This window comes from Stylophora pistillata, chromosome 10, assembly GCF_964205215.1.
Source record: "Stylophora pistillata chromosome 10, jaStyPist1.2, whole genome shotgun sequence".
In the NCBI taxonomy this organism is placed as follows: domain Eukaryota; kingdom Metazoa; phylum Cnidaria; class Anthozoa; order Scleractinia; family Pocilloporidae; genus Stylophora; species Stylophora pistillata.
The window spans coordinates 22,939,001-22,958,532 of NC_142528.1; the positions used below are offsets into that span (position 1 = coordinate 22,939,001).

A 19,532-nucleotide genomic window follows, 5' to 3' on the forward strand; every position below is an offset into this window, starting at 1 on the left:
ACTCAATTCCAGTCACAGGAACCCCAGCCAGTACGATAGCCACGGACCACGTGATAAACAACGCTATGTAGGTACCACGCACGCTCAGACCTATGTGCCTGAAAGGGTGGACGATAGTGACGTAACGATCAACTGTCATAATCGTTAGAATAAACACGGAAGCCTCGCTGGAGATCGTGGAGACGAAACCGCTAAACTGACACAATGCACTCCGCTTCCAGCTGGCGTTGTATATGAAGTACCTCCCGCGATAGAACACATCTACACCCGCAATAATAATCAAGTAAATTCCCATCAAGAAATCAGCAATTGCCAGGTTTAGCAGCAGCAGTGAATGAACCTTGTTGTCGCTCTTGGTTTTCATTCGCCACATCAGCACGAATGCATTTCCTACCAATGCGATGCTTCCCAGAATCCAGATACAGACATACAGAGTGGTGTTTGCCATGAGATCATCACAGGAAGAGAATAAGTCCTTAGGAGCCGAGCAGTTCGGACCAGATAACTTTGCTATACAACAAAACTCGAATTTGTCGGCCTTCCTGGAAAAGAAATCAAATGTATCTATGGTGACGCTTTCAATTTCTCTTAGAATGGTAATTTGATCTAAGACGCGTATACATGAGTCTTTTTTTAGCGAAATTTTGTTTTTCCTCTAGCAAAGTATATAGTTTTTCTTAACGATAAAATTGCTGATTTAAACTGGACGTGATGCAGTCCCTATTTGGTTTAAATTTCTCGTACTAATCGGGTCTGTACAGTCACGTCATCAATATGATAGTTTCGGCATTAGTTTCAAATCTCTCAAGTAAGCTTAGACTGGAAGTGAAAGAACATTTACATATTACTATTCGACGGAATAGGTTTGGTTTGAGTTGTTTAGTTGGCATAAATACGGACCAAATACATCTTTAAAAGCTTAGGAGTGTACTCACAGATACGTAAGTGGAACACTGTCGAAGACATCCAGCGGTATCTGCTGCAGATCTTTGTTGTGATGCAAGTAACTTAAAAAAGAAAATGATGGTAACAATTCGCATGTGATAACTAAGATAATTGTGATAATTTACCTACATAATTTTCACTGCATACTGCTTGTCTTCATCAGGCGACAAAGTTGACTAATTGTGTGTCAACTAATGGGTAATTTGCTCTGTAATTGGTTGGTTTCAAACAGGTGTGATTTTCACATGATCCTCGCTGAAAGTTAACCAATGCACGCGAAACATTGTGTCTCATGACCAGACCCGTAGCCAGTACAACTCAACTCGTGATTCAGAATGCAGACCAACAGCATCCAGTTCAAACGTCACGATCTACATCATTTACGACGACAATTTAAGACAAAGGATTACTTTGTATTATTGGTGGCCTTTACCACGATAATGAACCACAGCCTTTCCAACCAAGTTTTTGTCCGTAACGGAAGAAATGAAATCTAGATCCAATCGTAAACCGAAAGGGCCAGTTGCTCGAAGGAGTCATAAAACTTCCAATGGATAAGACACTATCCAGCTGACAAGTGTTAACGAAACATACTGCGCTGTCCACCGCATGGAGACTTTATCCACCGGATAGTGTCATTCGCCTTCAAACAACCGTGACCAGAACGACTTTTAAAACGACTGCACTAATATGTTTGAATACTGATATTCTGGTGTACTTACAGTTCTGTTAAAGAGTCCATTCCATAGAACGCTTCAGAAGAGATCGTCCTAAGATCCATGTTGCTCAAATTTCTGTTAGATCAACAACTAACACAAAGTTAGTGGTACTGAGCTTAAAGGCACACACTCGATGTTTCCTGCTTAAGCGAAACATCAAAGAGTAAATTCCGAAGCAATTTCTTACATATAAGAGCCTACTGTCGGTCTGGTTTTGTCCCATTCATTTTTATCGTCAGATCTTAAGGCCGTTTATCTGTATTTACTTCGAATTCTTGCTTGCCCCACGGGATATTTATAATAGTTTTAAGATCTCCTAATGAGCTGTGCAGTTGACTTTGATCTTGGTTTTCAAACGAGACTTCTTTCGTTGCATATACTCTGTTTGACATAGGTTAGCTGATACTCACAGCTTTTGTAAGCGTTGCAGTCCGTGAAATGCACGTGCCTCTATCTTTTCAAGTGGGTTCTCCTCAAGATCACTGTTAATTAAGAAAGGGGAAAAAACGTTTTAACGATTCAAATTGGATTTAAGGCTTCTTTAGAAATTTTTTGGGACACTGAGCCGCGGTTTAATGTTTTAGCCGCACATAATTCTAAGAACGGCTATAAGATGATAGGAACACTACGAAAGAAATTGATTAAGAATATACTGTCCCAAACACTTACAGTTTGGTTAGCGAAGTTGAACCTTCGAATGTTCCTGTCTTCAGCAGACGTAACTTGTTTCGTTTCAGTATTAGGGTCTTCAGCGACTGCAGTTTAATGAAGGAATTTGCTTGTATCTTTTCTATAACATTTCCTTCCAGGTCGCTACGAAAAAATGAAAAAAACAAAATAGGCATAACAGAAGATTGGTCAAAAAATGGTCGTTTCGTAATACTGATCATCAAAACAGTGTATTCTTAATAACAATGGATCATGTGGGTGTATTTCTTGACCAACCTTTGCAGATCGACAACAATGGATTAAAATGGCCAATTGCTTTATGCGAAAAACTTAAATTGGAACTCCCACTGCATTGCGAGTGCTTCTAGCTAAATCAAACACAACGCAGTAAAGAGCACTATCTAGCTAAATCAGTAGATTGGGGATAGCTCTGACGTTTGATAAGAAATTCAAATTTGAAAATGTAATTCTTCTGAGGTTGGACTCAATACTTAAAATATGATTTCTTCCAAACTGGCGCTTTAGTCAACTTACATTTCTTCAAGATGTTCGTATCTTGCAAAGCTGAATCTCTCAATGACCGTGAGCCTCGTTTCCTTGATCACCCTGCCATAACATATGATAAACATTCAAACATGTTAAAACTCCACTCGAGTGCAGAGTTTTTTACTTGCACCGATGGACCTATTGAGGTACATGGGGATCCACGAACGGCAAGCAGCACTGAACCAATTTTTCACGCAGATGAATTTCCATATTATCTTTTTATATGGGGCTCCGCTACCAGGGTTCCCTTGCGTTAGCTTTGCTTTAAGGATAAAGGTTCAATTCCTGGATAAACTGCATACAGTGAGCACGCTTATGCAAACTTCAGCTAAAAATGAATTAGTTCCTGTGATTTTAATTTGTACTTTGCCAGTGAATTCCACTGCTCAATTCTAGGAGTGAGACACGAATATTTTAAGGCGCCCGTAAACCTGGTAAATTTTAAATCGTCTCAAAGACAGTTTTGTGTGTTTTCCCGTGCCCAGACTTCCTCATCTGGTATACCTTCAGCGACATTAGGTTAGCGTTTTTCCTGGCAATTATTTTTGTTTTACTAAAACGATTTCTTAAATTCTGAGTTCTTCCTTGACTTACAGTTTTGTGATTTTGACCGGCAGGTAGGTGGGTATTGCTCCAAGATCTTTTCTATTGCAGATAACGAATGAGTCGATTTTGTAAGGTGTTTTATTTCCAAGAGAGGCTTCCCATCTACTTTCGGGGCAGTGGCTTACCCAGCTGCAAGCTGAAAATAGAGGAGATGACTTCACCTGTTGGTATATATTTTTGAATACCTGTTTAACGTCATGAAATTCAAAACTGAGCTTGTTTTACCTTGTACCTGAAAAGAACAGCCGCTTTGCTCTGCGGATGAAAAAACAAAAAAGTGTACATTAGGTGTTGAACTGGTCACTCACTGCAAGTCGGCCTGGGATGGCTTGATACTAAGGGCCACACAGATCAACGTGAAATTAAACAAATAGATATTTAGACGATGAAGAAGCAAAAAAAGACACACATGGTCTGGAAGGCAGACAGACAGTCCTACAAACTTACAGGCTCAACAGGCAGACAGCAGACAGACCAAAAAATACAGACAGTGAATTGTAACCAAAAAAGTGACTAACGTTACCATCGCTTCTGTCTCCACAGTCGTCTTTACCGTCACATCGCCAGTAGTCCGGAACACACCGGCCGTTTGAACATTTGAACCAGTTACTGAAGTTACAAGGCACTTCCACAGCTATTGAAATCAATAATTAAAAGTCGATAAATTCAAAACGACTTCATTCTTCAATTTCTATAGGTTTAATGTATTGATAAAGGAGAGCAGCCTTGTTCAGAAATCTTGCCAGCTACAAGGGTTTACGTAAAACATCGCTACCTTGACTAGTGTTTGTAACTCCAGCACAGCGGTCTTTGTAGTTGCATTTCCTGTTTAGAACAAAACCAACTTTTCCTTTTTCTGTTATTACCGTGTAAATAATGGTGCAAGAGTCAGGATTCATCGTTGGTGCTGCGAATTAAACGCATTTTTATTTGTTCTTAGAAAATAATTGAATGTAGGATTAACATCGAATCTAAGATTAACACTAACTTAGCGTGGTTGGGGTCCCCAACTGTATCATTAATTAGATCCTGGACTTCTTGTCAGATCGGTCTCAGAGGGTTAAACTCAGCCGCGACTGTATGTCTGAATGGGGTGCGGTACCAGCGGGTGTTCCCCAAAGGACCAAATTGGGGCTCAGGCTTTTTTTGCTTATTAAAAAACGACCTCTTAACCCCCAGTGCGTCCTTTGGGATGTGGAAGTACGTGGACGATACCACCCTGTCAGAAAAAGTACCGAAGGGGCAACAAAGTAGAGCACAAGAAGCAGCGGACCATGTTTCCAACTGGTCAGTGGACAACTTTTTCCAGCTAAACCTTGAGAAGACTAAAGAGCTTACTATCAGTTTCTGTCGTTCCCCGGAACATTTCGACCCAGTTAAAGTTGATTGGACTCAGATCCAAGCAACTACTTCTAGCAAGCTTCTTGGCCTTACCATCAACAACACACTAACATGGAACGATCATGTAGATAGTTTAGTTAAGAAAGCAACCAGGAAAATTTATTTCCTTGTGCAACTTAAACGTGCGCGTGTTCCAGCCGAAGATCTTGTTGCCTACTACTGCGCATGTATTAGATCCTCCCTTGACTACGCTTGCACTGTGTTCCATTATTCTCTACCTCAGTACTTACAGTCAGAGTTAGAAAGAGTTCAGAAAAGAGCTCTGGCGTGTATTTTTCCTAGAATGCCGTACGGGGAAGCGTTAGAGCGCGCCTGTTTGACTTCTATCAGGGAACATCACGAAGACAGTACAAAGTCGTTATTTAGATCAATCAGCGAGAACCAGAAGAGTAAACTACACTACTTAATTCCTGAAGCCCATAGCCCTCATTATTATTTAAGGCGCCAAAGAACGTACAATGTCCCATGCAGCAGCCAAGACAAAGCGTTTTGCTAATTCGTTTTTCGCGAAGGGTGCGGCTGTAACCAACCCAAGTTGAGATGTACAAGAACTTTTAATAGAACTTCAAGTCATCATATTTTATATTTGTATAAAATTGTGCAATTCAGTATTTTACTGCGATGTGATTTTAATAAACCAGTCTAAATCTATCTATCTCATTTGATGTTGTTGCTTGATCGTTACGGTGAGAGTGCTCTAAAAATGGCCCACTATTGCCAGTAATGTAGCGACGGACGTTTCGAGAACCCTAGCAAAAGTCACCATCTGACTCTGACACTCTAAGATATTCTAAACGTCAGTTACCACGACCAACAACAGTCCTCAGAAATACTTCCACATGAACGATCATTCTAGACGATCAGTCAAGTATCGTTCTCCAAAATACTTGGCTGAACCGCTGTCCAGCTTTGATTGCAGGTCTTTCTTGTCTCTAGACAAACATTCAGGGTGCGCACCCCATTAGAAGGTTCTAACATCGAAATACATGTGTTCTGCATCGGTAGACTACTGTTGAGGAATAAGTGAGCTCCTTGATTCAATTCACTCCCTGCCGTTTATCTAAGCACTTCTTTTCAACGCTACTTGCGACAAAAAGAAGCCCAAAACCAGCAACATTAATATTTCAGTCAATGTAAAACTTAAAAGGGAAACAACTACTAAACAAGCTATTTTGTTGCTGTATACATTCCCCCCACCCCCCCTCAAGAACCACTGTCACAGTTTCAGATGCAAACCATGCACTCTTTACATATTTCCCGCTCTTTGAACCATTAGTACTTTAAATAGCACTCGGCGCTGTTATCAATCTTACCGCGCTTGATACTAGTTACACTTTTCCCCTCATTTGGTACTAGATCATACACGTTTTCTTGCGCTTTTAAAGACCGTAATACGAGGATACAAAGTTGTTTGTTACTTACGACAATCTGTTTCGTCGGATTGATCGGCACAATGGGAATAGCCATTACAGCGGAGCTTTTCGTCAATGCATTGCTTCCACCAGTGGTAGTTGTGACACTCAAATTTGTTTGAACCACACGAAACTGAGTAATGACACACATAATAAGAAACAGTCTTACAAAAATGTCTTGAATTAGAGTACGATAGTTAAAGAAGTGTATTTGATCATGTGTAAAATAATCAAAGTAAAAATGAACTTTATTTACCATTTTCCGAAACGCAATGTCCTCTCTTTCTGTCCCGTCCATAATCGCTAGTCACAGAACACCACGCGAGACCTGTTGTATCGTCCTCTTCAGTACATTTATTGTACACTTTTCCTTTGTAAGTAAAGGGGAAAACACAGCACGCTCCACCGCCATTACCGCCGTACGAGCGCACTTTACAGTTCCCTGATAGAGGAGAGGTGAACAAGAGAAAATTAACCTTGGAGACTGAAAACCCAATAAGGTCTCATCTCTAGGCTAGTGCTCAATAAAGCGACCTCTCTTCGTATGTTGCTTAATTATTTTTCCGATGAAGAAAGAGAGTAACGTTATCACCCAAATCGTGAGTGGTCATTCATATTTATTGCATCAAAATAAAGTGTTTACATAAGAAAAGACTTCAGAAGCCATGCGACTGACTAGCTATAATTCATGGCCACTATTATTAGTTTATTGACCAATATGGCGTCCGTGACGTCATGTGAAAACGATCTACACACACCAAGAAAGATTTCTAGCTAGAAAAATGCACGACATAAGAATCGGTCTGTCATCATCCTTCTTAATTTTGAATCTAAAGCGACTTGTATTTTGCACCCACCTGAATCATAATATGCACGAAAACCTTTGTATCTATCTCCATTATATCCGTGAAATACCACAAGCATCTGACTCCCACTGGACCTGACACCTGAAGGTATCTCGCTACCACAAAATTTTCCGAGGGACGGGTCGGTAGTGTTGAGTCCATCATACACTTGTACATACGCGTTCTCACATCCGCTACCGTTTTCTAAATCAAAATCAGTAAAGTTTAACGTGATATGATTGGCTAACTCCACAGATATCCTCCAGATGCAGGTGGTATTGTTTGTGTAGTTATTAGGAAAGTTAGCAGACGAAAAAACTCCGGCAACTTGTGTTCTGACTCCACCACAACTAGGACCTAAAATGTAAAACACATTTTAATTGTCCTGACCGTTCTTTGACATGGGTAATTCGGCAGAATTAATAATCATAGAATGAAACTCAATTTGACATTTTCATCTAAACACGGACACTTTATTAATATATTCTCAGTCAACGGTTTCCTTATAAAAGGAAATGCTACCGTTGAAGTCGATTTGTTTCGTTTGTCCGTTTAAATCTCACACCTCAAGATATCTGGGAAAAAGTGTTTTTTTGTCTATTGTAAAATCATTAGCAACAGTTGCTTTCTAAACATGTTCATTCGCCGGGAAAACTTTAAGAGTGAAGGGTTCAACTAACTGCTTCTGTAGCAAGGATGTTTGATACTACTGTCATCTTCTGGAAAACACCAAGGATTCCGCCACTGTCCGTCCCAGTCCTTCTCGGTCGAGTCTGCGGTGCACTCGGTGTATTTACGGTTGTTGAATTCAAATGGAAGCTTGCAACACTTGTTGTTTTCCGTTACAAATGCACATGGTTCTGATGAGCAAATAAAGTTCGCATAGATTGAAATGAAAAAACTGTCATTGTCAGTTAGTTGGCAACGTGGTTTTGCATATTCGCAAATGATTACCATTGTCGCACTAACCAATGGTCGGCATTAACAGGGTTTTACACTTTCCCAGACAGACAAACAGATGAAATATGGCAAGCTACAGTTATCATGTGACAACCACTACATTTTGTCGGCTTCATGCTTTTTTTTTATATATATATATTTTCTCTAATATAGAGTTCGGAGCTCCACGTGCGCGCTTTGTTCACCAGAGCTCCGAAATTTAACTGCACAGGATGATTTTACGTCTCACGTGGGTGGATGTGACACCACTGTCATCAACAATTTAAATGCAAATTACTGAGCAGTAATCTTATGAAATTTTGCCTATAAGCTTGAATTTTGAGGCTCGTTTCCTTTGGGTGAGACCCAAGCTTCTTTTCAGTAATCCTTTCTCTTCGAGACATTCAGCAAGGCGACAGCCATTTGCCATAACTGTTTGAGAAGAGTATTTGGAAAAGTAAATTGTTGTTTGCTTTTCAGCTCTGGGAGTCTAAGATGATTTTGACTCCAGAGGGAAAAAAAAAAAACTGATCCTAAGACAAAGATACATTTTGGACATTATTTGATCAAAATATCTTGAATTAGTTTAGGATCCGTCTAACTTAGTCATGTATAATTTCACTCGTTTGGATAATTTATCAGGTTTTCGCAAAAAGATAGTCTTGTAAGGGGATCCTGACATGCATTACATATTCAAATATTTTTTAAACGTTAAGTTGATCAGTTTTGTACCAAAAATTCTCAATCTACAAGAATAATCCCAGTTATATGTACAAAGTATGTTAAGGTTAGATTATGTTTAAATCACAAAATGATAAGGACAAACCGCGATCCGGGTACTGACCAACTACTAATCAAAGAAGCAAATTAAAATTAGGACTCACTTCGGTAAAATTTGTCATTTGTATGCTAAATTCACCTCAAAAAAATATTTGGAAATAAATCTGAATAAGGCGTTAATGATACAAGAGAAATGTACGTGTCGAGCAGGTTTTTGGATAACATCTCTTCCCATAAAAACCAAACGGAGCGATTTTGACTTAAATTGGACAATCGATTTTTCAGAGAACACAATTCCCCTGTATCAGATATTTCCTTCAGAAAAAAGACTCGCTCTCTAATTGATACCGCCAACTGAGGAAGCTTTGTGCAGCTGTCTCTTTCAAATAAGTGATTTAGACTCGAAATTGCAAAGAAAAACGATTTCTTTTGTATGACAGGATTCTACTTTGTCGGAAGGAAGCGAAAGTAGACGCCAACGAGACCTTGACAAAAAAGCCTTTTAGCGTACGTGTCAAGCGTAGAGTGTTTCATGTGAAAGAGGCCCCCTGACATTACAATTCGTTTCGTTTTGAGGGGCAAACAACATCGCTTACCCTTTTTTAAGTCTTCTGAAATAAAAAGGATGCTCTGAACGAGTTGAGTTCCGAGAGAAATGAAAGATGCGCAATTTCAACTGAGTAGCCAACTGAAAGGTGAGTTGTGAGAACACTGTGCCGATATAAAAATCATTAATCAGCTTAAAAAGTAGATGCACGAGCTATTTGACCAGATAAGGTAGTTTATGTACTCACGTTTTTTCGTCCTGGTACTTGCAATCCGCAGATAAACAAGCATAATACTAAGGATGCTACAGAAACCCAACATTTTCCCTCAGCAATGGACTCCTGGAAAATTTCAGTAAAATGTGGAAGGCGGTGAATTACTTTTAGAACATCTGCCCCGACAATGTATCTTTGCAATGGAATTGAATATGTATGTTAAGCTACGATAACTGAACAAGGCATACAGAGTAAATTAAAATCTTATTTAAATATACTGATATTTGGTGATAACTACTGTTTTACGGTAAATAATATTTTTTCTGATCTCCCCGGAAGAAATAAATACCTACGGAGTTGATGCCGCCCACTCGAATATATTACCAAAATGGATTTTGGTTCCCCGCTGAAATGTCACGAAACCAACAAGTAAACTTCTTTAGAAAAGAAATGAAAGACTATTAACTTTTTGTTTACCGCATAAAAAATTGACAGGTGGCAAAAGAAACTGATTCTCACCTTGAAAATGTCTCTCTGGCACTTGAAAACGTGGAATATTCTAGGACCGGCGATAATGGTGCATTCAGATTTTTCCAATTAAGGGTGCGTTTCAGGACGCGACCTCTGAGCGCTGTAGGTGAATAATGGTCACAGTGAATAAATGACTCCGGGTTATTAAAAGATAACACCAGAAGATATTTCCTAGTGCATGGCATCAACGTAAATATCAGTCTCAAAACTTGAAACATTTAGATTAAACTGGCGATTTCATTCTAATTGAAATGGCTGCAAGCAAAATCTGAAAAGTACAGGATTCAGAGGAGGTATCTCAGTAAATTTCATTCACCCACAAATCACGCGTCAGATCTCTAATTAATAACAAACAAAAGACTTCATTGTTCCTCGAAATCTAGTGATTGAAATATTCACTTAGGGTTTCACTCCAATAAAAGAATTATAACTTAGCATTTTACGGCAAAAAAAAAGTGATGTGCTGATAATCACGATGTGTTTTGGAAGTGAGACTTAGGCACTGTCTTTGCATTTTTGGGGCGCGTTTGGTCTGTTCACAGAAATGTTTTAATCATTTTTCTTATCTTTGATTCAATTTCTGTGGAAATCGTTAAAATCATCCTTCTAAGAAAAATGAGAACGGTTTCTACATCGCTTCTAAGCAAGAGAAACACAGAGAGAGAGATAGAGAGAGAAAGTGTCTTGAAGAAGAGGTAAAAAAATAACAACGGAAAATTAAATTGAGTACTCAAAAGGGGCAGTCTTTAGCGTAGTAAATACTTTTTTTAACGTTTATTTCTTTCCCCACAGATTTCGATTTGTGACTTCAAGAAGTTATCTTACCCAAATCAGGGACAAAGTAAGGAATAATTGCGGCTTCCCGTGGGCAGATAAAAGGTGGCCACAAAATCCTCATTAAATTTATCCCGATAAATTAGCGAAAGCAAATGACTGTCAGTTTCAAAGATAGTTACAAAGACTTCCTTACACGTTAACAACTCCATATTTTTAAATTCCGTGTCAAAGTCGTTGGATATGCATCTCAAACCGATATACTAATTGTTCATTTCCCACTGAGTTCAAAGCCAAAAAGTTATTAGAAAAAGAGACAATTAACTAAGAGATCTTGAGTGACCAAACGAAGAGATAACAAGGAACAAGTTTAGACTGCACAAAAATTCCCATCACAAGATTTACAAGGCTATAAAAGTAATGTAACACTAAAAAGAAGTAATGGAAATGGTAGACTAACCAGTTTGCATTATAATCTTGACTTTTGGTGCGTTAAAAGACAAGTGTTTTAAAAAACAACCGGTTCCGACTTTTGGCAACTATATCAAATTTTTATACAACTTATTCATAAAACTCTTGGAACCTGTCTTGAATGATCCACGATTGCTAAGAAGTCACTGACACTTATAACAACGTTCGGAGCGAAAATAATTCAAATACCTTTCAGGCGCGTAGCGTCCCGGCTATACGCATATACGCACGTGCGTACTTGAGGTGACCAGAAAATTTTGAAATTGTTAGCAATTGTTTCTATTTTTAACATTTTACTTGTACGCAACAAAAATTTCATGATGAAAACACCACTTTGATTAAATTCTAAAAACTGAAACAAAAGCTATACCATGTTCTAACTTTGTTCTTTGCTTGTATTCATACAACTATTTCGAACAAGAAAAGAAGAACGCAGTATTTTTCGCTCAGTTTACTTAGGTTTCTAGATCATATGTACTTGTGCTTACTTGAAAAAATTACCACACTACGCGCCTGCCTTTGTGCTGAGAGTTTTCTCGAAAGCTACCAATACGCTGTCACACAATCAAAGTTCTCAGGTCTTCTTTTGTTACTTTTCAGGGTTAGTCACTCAATACCATTTATTGATTGTATCGCGTGACAAGCTCAAACTGCGGGCACTGAGGACTTTGAAGGTAAGGAGTGCTAGTATTTTAGACTAGAATTAACAACCAACAGCAAACTGCAACCGAGTCGAAAACGCAAGTTCATTCAATCAGTGGGAGTTAGCTGTAATGCAGCTGATTCTTTTGCGTCTTAACTGTGCTTAAAATGCGGAAACAGACTCCAACTAAAAAACTTGAAATTTATGTATATTCGCATTCCCCCTGTATAGAGAACTGATGATCCATACTGTACAAAGAACCATGCTTTCAATTTTGCTCCCTACATGAATTATTAATTAGATATCAATAGCTTACTCTGCTTGCACTCAGACGGGAAAATATTCGGTGGGAAGTAAATTCGCCGAAACGCGCCTCGGGCTACAAAAAAAGACTAAATTTTGAATTTTTGTTTTAAGGTCCTTAACAAGTGAAATTCTATCGAATTCTTGAGAGTTTTATTGGAGAAATCATAACAAGTGACTTGAGGTTCTTAAGAGACAGTTTTATGAAGGCGATCAGTTTTATGAAGGCTGTTTGAAGCCTGAACGTAGGAAAGCCTCCATCCCATGATCAAAACTACTCTTTCATAACTTGATAGATATTCGTCTACTGGGCGGAGAGACCATAGATGAAATTGTTCGCGAAAACAATCAGAACGACAAAATTAGAATGGGAAGTAAATTTATCTTGTGGTTAAAGCTTTAAAAGGCAAGGAAACAAAGGTGGCTGCCAAAAGTATGCCACTTGTTCCATGCTTGAAGAGGCGACAATGAGTTTAAAAACATGGAGGAAAAACGAAAAAAAATTGAACTTCCTGCAGTCTGCTTTCAACCATAGACTCAAGTTGAAATATTTTCATTTATTGTGGACAAGACATAAGTTTTCCTTTCATTTTGGAGATGCACAGATGATGGAGACGGAAAATTCAGAACTGTCTTTTCTTGCAATATTAAAACCATATTTTGGATAGCTTAGAATCCTTTATACACTAGAGGAAACATGTTATGACTTCGCGCCACTTGTGAAGTTCCGCAATCAAAGATAGACATTTCTGATCGATGTATCTTTCATAAAAAACCTCAATTTAGCTTACTTGCCCTGGGAAAATTCCTCGTCATGAAGATGTATTTGTTTACAGCTTAACTTAGCCGATAGATGGTTGTAGGCACACGGCTCGTCAGCAACATTGAGACCAAACAAACAACTAGCCCCTGTCATTTTATGCAAGCCTAAGGGTATTTATGTCGTAAATTTACAAGCGGGCTGTTAAATATAGTAATTTTCAATTTGACACACTTGATAGGAAACACTTTTGGCGTGCGATCGGCAAAGTTTAAATTATGAACCCATGACCTCAGTCTGGAATGGAAAATAGTGCTATACGAAATAATCCAGATACAATTTTGACTGTGGTAGAAAAGGCAGCTGTATCAATTAGTCTTTGGCGAGAAAAATTGCTTCATGTTGAATGTAATTGACTAAAAAAGTCCTGAATGAGAATTGAAAGACAGCGCAGAACTTACTTGGAAGAACAAGACTAAAACCATGAGATGTCATATTCTATCAGCACAGAGGTATATGTTACATTTTACAACTGCGAAAATTGAATAAATAAATAAACAAGTGTTTTATACTAGTTTAGTGACTCACCCGGTGAGAAAGGAGTCAGGCAGTTTGTTAGGATATACATTACTTCTGTATTTTCCTTTTAAAGGCTTAGCGCGTTTAATTAGAGGCTAGTGAGGTACAAAGCTTTTGTCAAGGAAAGCTAAAATACAGCTGCAAAGCAAATTAATTGCCAAAGTAGAAGACTGGAGATTTTCGATAACAACTTTCTTCCTGAAAAGTTCTCAGGGGATTGAAAAACTTACTCTATCAAGTTACATGCTTGTATCTGTTCTTTTTTTTCGTTTTTGATTTTTTTTCTAAAATATGATAAACTAGGTGAAAAGCTTATTTCTCTTGAGGAATTCTCGAAAATCTGCCTGCGCTCGGTCTGACGAAGGGTTATCGCTCGAAACGTCGCTCAGTTTTCTCTGACGTGGCTAATTTACGTTATCAACTTAGTTATTAAAACCAAACCTACCTTATCCTATCCTCGACGGGAAAAAGTGATCGGTTTGCAAAGAATTATTCAATATGTTATCAAAATAGTTTGAACAAAACAAGGACACCGGATGAATATACTCTAAAATAATAGCAAATTCACAAAACACACCGCTTAGAGCCAGCTTGGCTGGAAGCTATATGTATTCTATAGAGTCACGCTGTGCTGAGGGTAATAATGATTCGGTTCGATTTCTTTGTTTTTTTTTATTTATACGAAAGACTGTTCACATCACAAGAGTTTTTTGTTCAGTTTTAAGTCAAAACAATTCGTTGGTAATTCGCCTTAATTACATACATAAAGTTCCAAGATCAAGAACTGTTTGTACCATGAATATTACAAGCAAAGGAGTTGGAAAACGGACAAAAAATCGATCGCGGTTTCATGTAGTTACTGTGAAGGTTGCCGTTTAAAATATAGATGTTAAACTGTTATCCATTAAGTATCATCCACCTGCTGAAGATACGTTTTTTTAATCACAAGTCTGATCTACAATCATTTAAAAATGGGTGATGAAGCAAGCTCATGGATGTCCCGCTGAAAGAAAACTGGCAACGAAGCGTTCTTGGAAGAAAGCTAACCGTTCGAAACGTTATGTTCAGTTATGGAAAAGGACTGTTTCTTCTCTGAATTTTAATGCAGTTAAAACTGAATGAGCAGATCATTTGAGAATGTGGCAAACTTCAGCCACCACAGATCTGCGCATAATTCACAAAACTTGATATGACCGATGAACGCTTAAAAATAATCGTAACATTGCACAGTTTGTATAATGAAAGCGAGTCCTCAGTTGGACAGGCGATGTCTTATCAAGCGAGAGTGCCAAAACCATTTATTTGTGTGCGAAGATTAAAATTCTTTCCATTGCCACGGGGCGAAATGGACCCTACCCGATGTCATAGAGAATGGCCGGCAACGGTCAACCGCGGTCAATCGCGTTTCTTCGATTTTGTCTGTGTTCCAAATATTTTGGATGCTTTCAATCCACAAGAATCCCAGGTTACCATTCTCTCACTGGTTATTTCGACTATGGCTTGATTCTTGTCCGATTTTCATTTTAATTGTAAAACAGTTCAGCTTTTCTCTCCGTAGCGCGTCAGTTTCAGAGCATCAGCTTTTCGTCTAACCAGAGAAATTAGAGCGCAAGTGAATAGAAAAATTAGATATACTTCTGCAGACTCTGTAAACGCTGCAATTATTAAGTAATGAGGACACGAGGACATCACTGTCGAGATTTAACGTGGTATTGGTAAACTGCGGGTAAACCAAATCTTTCTAACTTTAGGGTTTCTGATAAGCCACACTCGTGTAAAGTTGAAGCCATGTAACTACACGACTGCGCAGTCATCAAATCAGTTATTAAAAGTTCTTCTTCAGATGTTCGATTTTATACATAAAGTAAGTTGAAAACTAGAGAGTTTACTGCCCATAAACTCGTATCACTAAGATCATTCGTAGCACACAACCGGTAAATATACAAAATACCTTTTGATGCTTTCGATAATCTGCAATTTTCATTACACGCGGTAAAATATGAGGTTTTGAGCGAGTAAAGTAAAAAGAAAAAAAAAATCCTTACCTTTTGTAACTGAGTAACCCCAGTTTTTTCTCGTAGATCGAGGATAGCCTACGTGTGTTGTAATAGCCTCTGTAAACTGTGCTTTGTGTTTGGAGGAAAAGAGAAAATATGTTTGTGGGGCTTTTCAAATGTCGCGACGATAAAAGCCAAACAGTGTCAAAAATACAATATACAGTTTTCAATAAACGTCAATAGGTGTTACAGTAAGCTGGCAGTTATTACAATACCATGTGTGCTAAGTAATAAAAAGTATGCTACTTTTAATCCTACAGTTCTAGCAAAGAGATATCTGTCGTTTTTGCAACTCGTGCGGCATCTGCTAACATGACCGTTTCAATTCTTCCGCCACAGGATCAACAAACGGGTTTATTTGGTTGTTTTGCGGCAAGTAAATGTTCTGGGAAAAATGTGCCTGTGGCTTTAAGTATCGTGAGAACTTCATGCAAACACTCGGGTGCCATGTCATGCCGGATTGAAACTTCCAGTTTATTTTTCCGGCATCATCAAAAGTACCTTTGAGCGGAAATTAAATAAGCGAAATCTAGAGTATGTTTGCGAAAGGAAAGTTTTCTATAATCCTGCAGGAAAATCAATGCCTTGGACAAATTTGAAATTCGTATCAGGCAAATGAGAGAAAATTAATTTCGCGAACCCGTCCAGATTTGATTTCTGAGCAGAATGGCTTCTAAATGCATCTGACAGGACACAAGATCAAATTTATATTTTCAAAAGTAGACTTAAAACGTGGAAATATTTTATCAGATCTTTTGAAAGGCGATAAAACAAAAACATCAAAACTACTCTCCCATAAGTTCATCCCATCCCCTTGAAAGGTTAGATTTATCTGAAACCTCGGTCTTTTCACGCCTTACCGGCTCCTGACACCACCTAAAAGAAAAACTGATAAAAAAAATATTTTTATCGTAAATTGCGTTTATTAAGCTTTCTTCTGATATATAGTTCGCTAGATTTCGGTGAAACTAGCGCGTGCGAATTTTTTCCCAAAGAACAACCGCGAAGGTTGGAAGTGACCTTATAAGAAGTGCTAGCCCTTTGGTTTTATCAATTTGATATTTTTATGATATATTCGTGGGAGAACGTGATGAAAGTACCTGAATTAATGTAATTTTCAGAATTGACGAGGTGACTGAAACGGTCTATTATTTCAGCTCGTGACTTTCTGAGATTACTGTCTGGAAAAAACCGGAAGAAGCAGTTGTTTGATACCGAATTCTTGTTTTGAAATAGATGCGTTGACAGCTGTTGATCTTTTGGTTCGGGATGACTGTAAGCTTTAATGAAAAACATATTTTGAAGTACATAACATTTTAATTTGGACACAATAGAGTCGCTTTTACAGTTACAAAACACTTGGTTTCTCACTCTGTTATTTGAAGAAGTGACCGCGAAAAAAGCCAGTTTGATGTTTTTGTTAGATAAATTCGAATTGAATTTCCAGGTTTGAAAGGGCGTTTTCTGTTCTGAATGTAATTTTCAGCGAACTAAATTTCAAAGGAAATTACTTTAAAATGAAAGCAGGTTTGAGAAGGCACAATGTTTTTTTTTTTTTTTTACTGGGGAAGGACAAGGATCATGATGAAGTCAAGCACTACAGGAGTGCGTTTGAAAACCATTTGCGCGAAGAGTGTTCTGAATATTTAAGTCCAAAAATTAACATTTACATTCAGAATCTCAATCAACCCGTTCAAATTTTCATCTTTCATCCCCTTTTTTTCTCGTTATTTATTTCGCAAGTCACGCGCAGTTTCTTAATAATTTGTTCTATGTCAGTACGCAAGGAAAAACAAGATACAGAAAGATATTTTTTGGTTTAAGCGGCTGGCTCGGAGCGGAGTTGACGCTGGGCGCCTAGAGATACCGATAAACGTACTAACATTTGGCGCCAGTTTTCAATAAAGTTTTGTCTTAAAAAACATGAACAGTGTTCAGGGATTGAAACCTTCTGAAGAATATTAGCTTTCTATTGTTTCAAGGATTAAAAAAGCTTTATACAGGCAAGCGGAAATATATTTCTGAGAAAACAGCCAGTAACTTGAATTGACTGCTGGAGGCAATACTCCGATACAGAGTTTTTCAGTAGAGAATAAAAAAAGGGAGATTTTTGAAGACAGGCGCCATTTAAACTCTGTTATAAGAGAGATGCGACTGAATTGCGAAATTTGCTGACAAAAGGGTCTTTCAGAAATATCATGTAAGGATTTACGGTTTTGAAAGAAATACATTATTGATAAACCTTTCTGCTTTGGTGCTCTTTAATTTTTAGGTAACAAAGAACAAACGCTATGTAAAAGCTTTAGAATTTCATAATATCTGCTATCAGGAGAATTTGTTGCCGAATTCAGTCGCTCCATAAACGCTGCATTTAGAGAATATTCAGGCGTCACCTATTTGCAACCTCGAGTCAACTGATATCAAACATATTAAAATAATTTCTTTCGCAATACTTGAACAGTGTAGAGCCTGGGTAGGTTTTTTTAATTTCAAGCTTAGTGGCGGAAAGTCACAAAAGAGCTGAGCTGGTACGTAAAACTGCCCTGAGGAATATTACCAACTACATACAAACTACATATGGTGCACGATCCTCGCAGTAGATAGCGCTATTTAAGCAATAGCGAAAATCAGACCTGAAAAAAAATCAGGCCTGTACGGGATTCGAACCACTGACCTCTGCGATACTAGTGCAGCGCTCTGGTAGAGCGCTGCACTAGTATCGCAGAGGTCAGTGGTTCGAATCCCGTACAGGCCTGATTTTTTTTCAGGTCTGATTTTCGCTATTGCTTAAATAGCGCTATCTACTGCGAGGATCGTGCACCATATGTATCTAATACCGCAGTTCAAAATATATGAACTTCATATATTTTCATTGTATCTGATTTACATACAAACTGTCATTGTGAAAAATTTAGATGGTTTCTCTTTCAAATGATTGTGGAAAATGTAAAATACACAAAATGGTGTTTGCTATTCATTGTATTTAAGTTACCAATGTTCCTTGCATTTCTGTAACACTGTATTTCGAGGCATCGTAAGAGAAAATACTGCGTTTTTTTTTTGCAATTAAAGACGAAATGTGCATAGCTTTTAGATGAAACTGAATTACTTTCGGTTTAAGAGCCGAGACACACTTTCCTCAGGGATTTCCACTCAGTCGCAACTTACCTTCTGAATATGCTGGACAGGTTTGACTCCCAATCGATGTTTTTACATGCATATCTTACATATGCTACTCGAAATGACGGGTGAAGTTGCATTAAACTTGAATGTCGTTTCCGTCAACACGGTAATAGCTTTCAACGTCATATATTTTTTTGTTTCATTTCGGCAAATATATTTCCTATTTAGCGGCGATAAATGAACATTAGGGTCAGCCTTAATGCATTTCGCATAGAAGATAATAACACTCAATTTATAATCTGAATAAAAGTTTTTTTTCGCTCTTTAAAAAGACAGTTTTGAAGCTTTATCATCTTTAAGATACTCAAAATGGCGAATTCATTTGCAACTGGTTATACACATTGATATAAAGGGCTTAGCGCAAAAGTGAGAAATACGTTTCGTTTTTTGTTAGTTGCTGTAGTGCTTCATTAAATCTGATTTCTAGCCATGGGGTATTCTGCTTTTAATTTTGAGCTGAATTAGGAGGATTTAGATTTATCTTATCATTAAATATGTCCTGCGATGTCTTAATGTGTCAGCGATGTCTTTTATTAAAAGATGAAAATGTTTGCAGTGCTGCTAAAAGGTGCTTTTCATGAGCTTAACTAGAATAAACTTAATTAGTG

The 19,532-nt window shown here is 38.0% G+C and overlaps 1 protein-coding gene and 2 long non-coding RNA genes across 3 annotated transcripts in view; 2 read left to right on the top strand and 1 right to left on the bottom strand.

Annotated features, from left to right (window-relative positions):
- LOC111330288 (uncharacterized) overlaps positions 1–19,269 on the bottom strand; it is a 21,988-nt gene extending 2,719 nt beyond the window's left edge. Inside the window, exons 1-18 of the mRNA XM_022935120.2 lie at positions 18,910–19,269; positions 15,730–15,810; positions 10,143–10,254; positions 9,657–9,749; positions 7,824–8,003; positions 7,156–7,500; positions 6,555–6,740; positions 6,309–6,431; positions 4,261–4,392; positions 4,009–4,119; positions 3,711–3,740; positions 3,474–3,621; positions 2,868–2,939; positions 2,334–2,477; positions 2,075–2,146; positions 1,668–1,739; positions 936–1,007; positions 1–542 (exon numbers count right to left, since the gene is read on the bottom strand). The exon at positions 1–542 is cut by the window's left edge and continues 2,719 nt beyond it. Coding sequence (XP_022790855.1) covers positions 1–542; positions 936–1,007; positions 1,668–1,739; positions 2,075–2,146; positions 2,334–2,477; positions 2,868–2,939; positions 3,474–3,621; positions 3,711–3,740; positions 4,009–4,119; positions 4,261–4,392; positions 6,309–6,431; positions 6,555–6,740; positions 7,156–7,500; positions 7,824–8,003; positions 9,657–9,729 — 2,302 coding nt within the window. The 5' untranslated portion in view covers positions 9,730–9,749; positions 10,143–10,254; positions 15,730–15,810; positions 18,910–19,269. The remainder of the gene's footprint in view (positions 543–935; positions 1,008–1,667; positions 1,740–2,074; positions 2,147–2,333; positions 2,478–2,867; positions 2,940–3,473; positions 3,622–3,710; positions 3,741–4,008; positions 4,120–4,260; positions 4,393–6,308; positions 6,432–6,554; positions 6,741–7,155; positions 7,501–7,823; positions 8,004–9,656; positions 9,750–10,142; positions 10,255–15,729; positions 15,811–18,909) is intronic.
- On the top strand, positions 8,800–9,900 carry LOC148722292 (uncharacterized). The gene is made up of 2 exons (XR_015992243.1): positions 8,800–9,557; positions 9,688–9,900. It is a non-coding gene; the product is annotated as an uncharacterized LOC148722292 (long non-coding RNA).
- On the top strand, positions 10,686–14,038 carry LOC148722293 (uncharacterized). The gene is made up of 3 exons (XR_015992242.1): positions 10,686–10,849; positions 10,947–11,033; positions 12,000–14,038. It is a non-coding gene; the product is annotated as an uncharacterized LOC148722293 (long non-coding RNA).
- Positions 19,270–19,532: the final 263 nt, after the last annotated feature.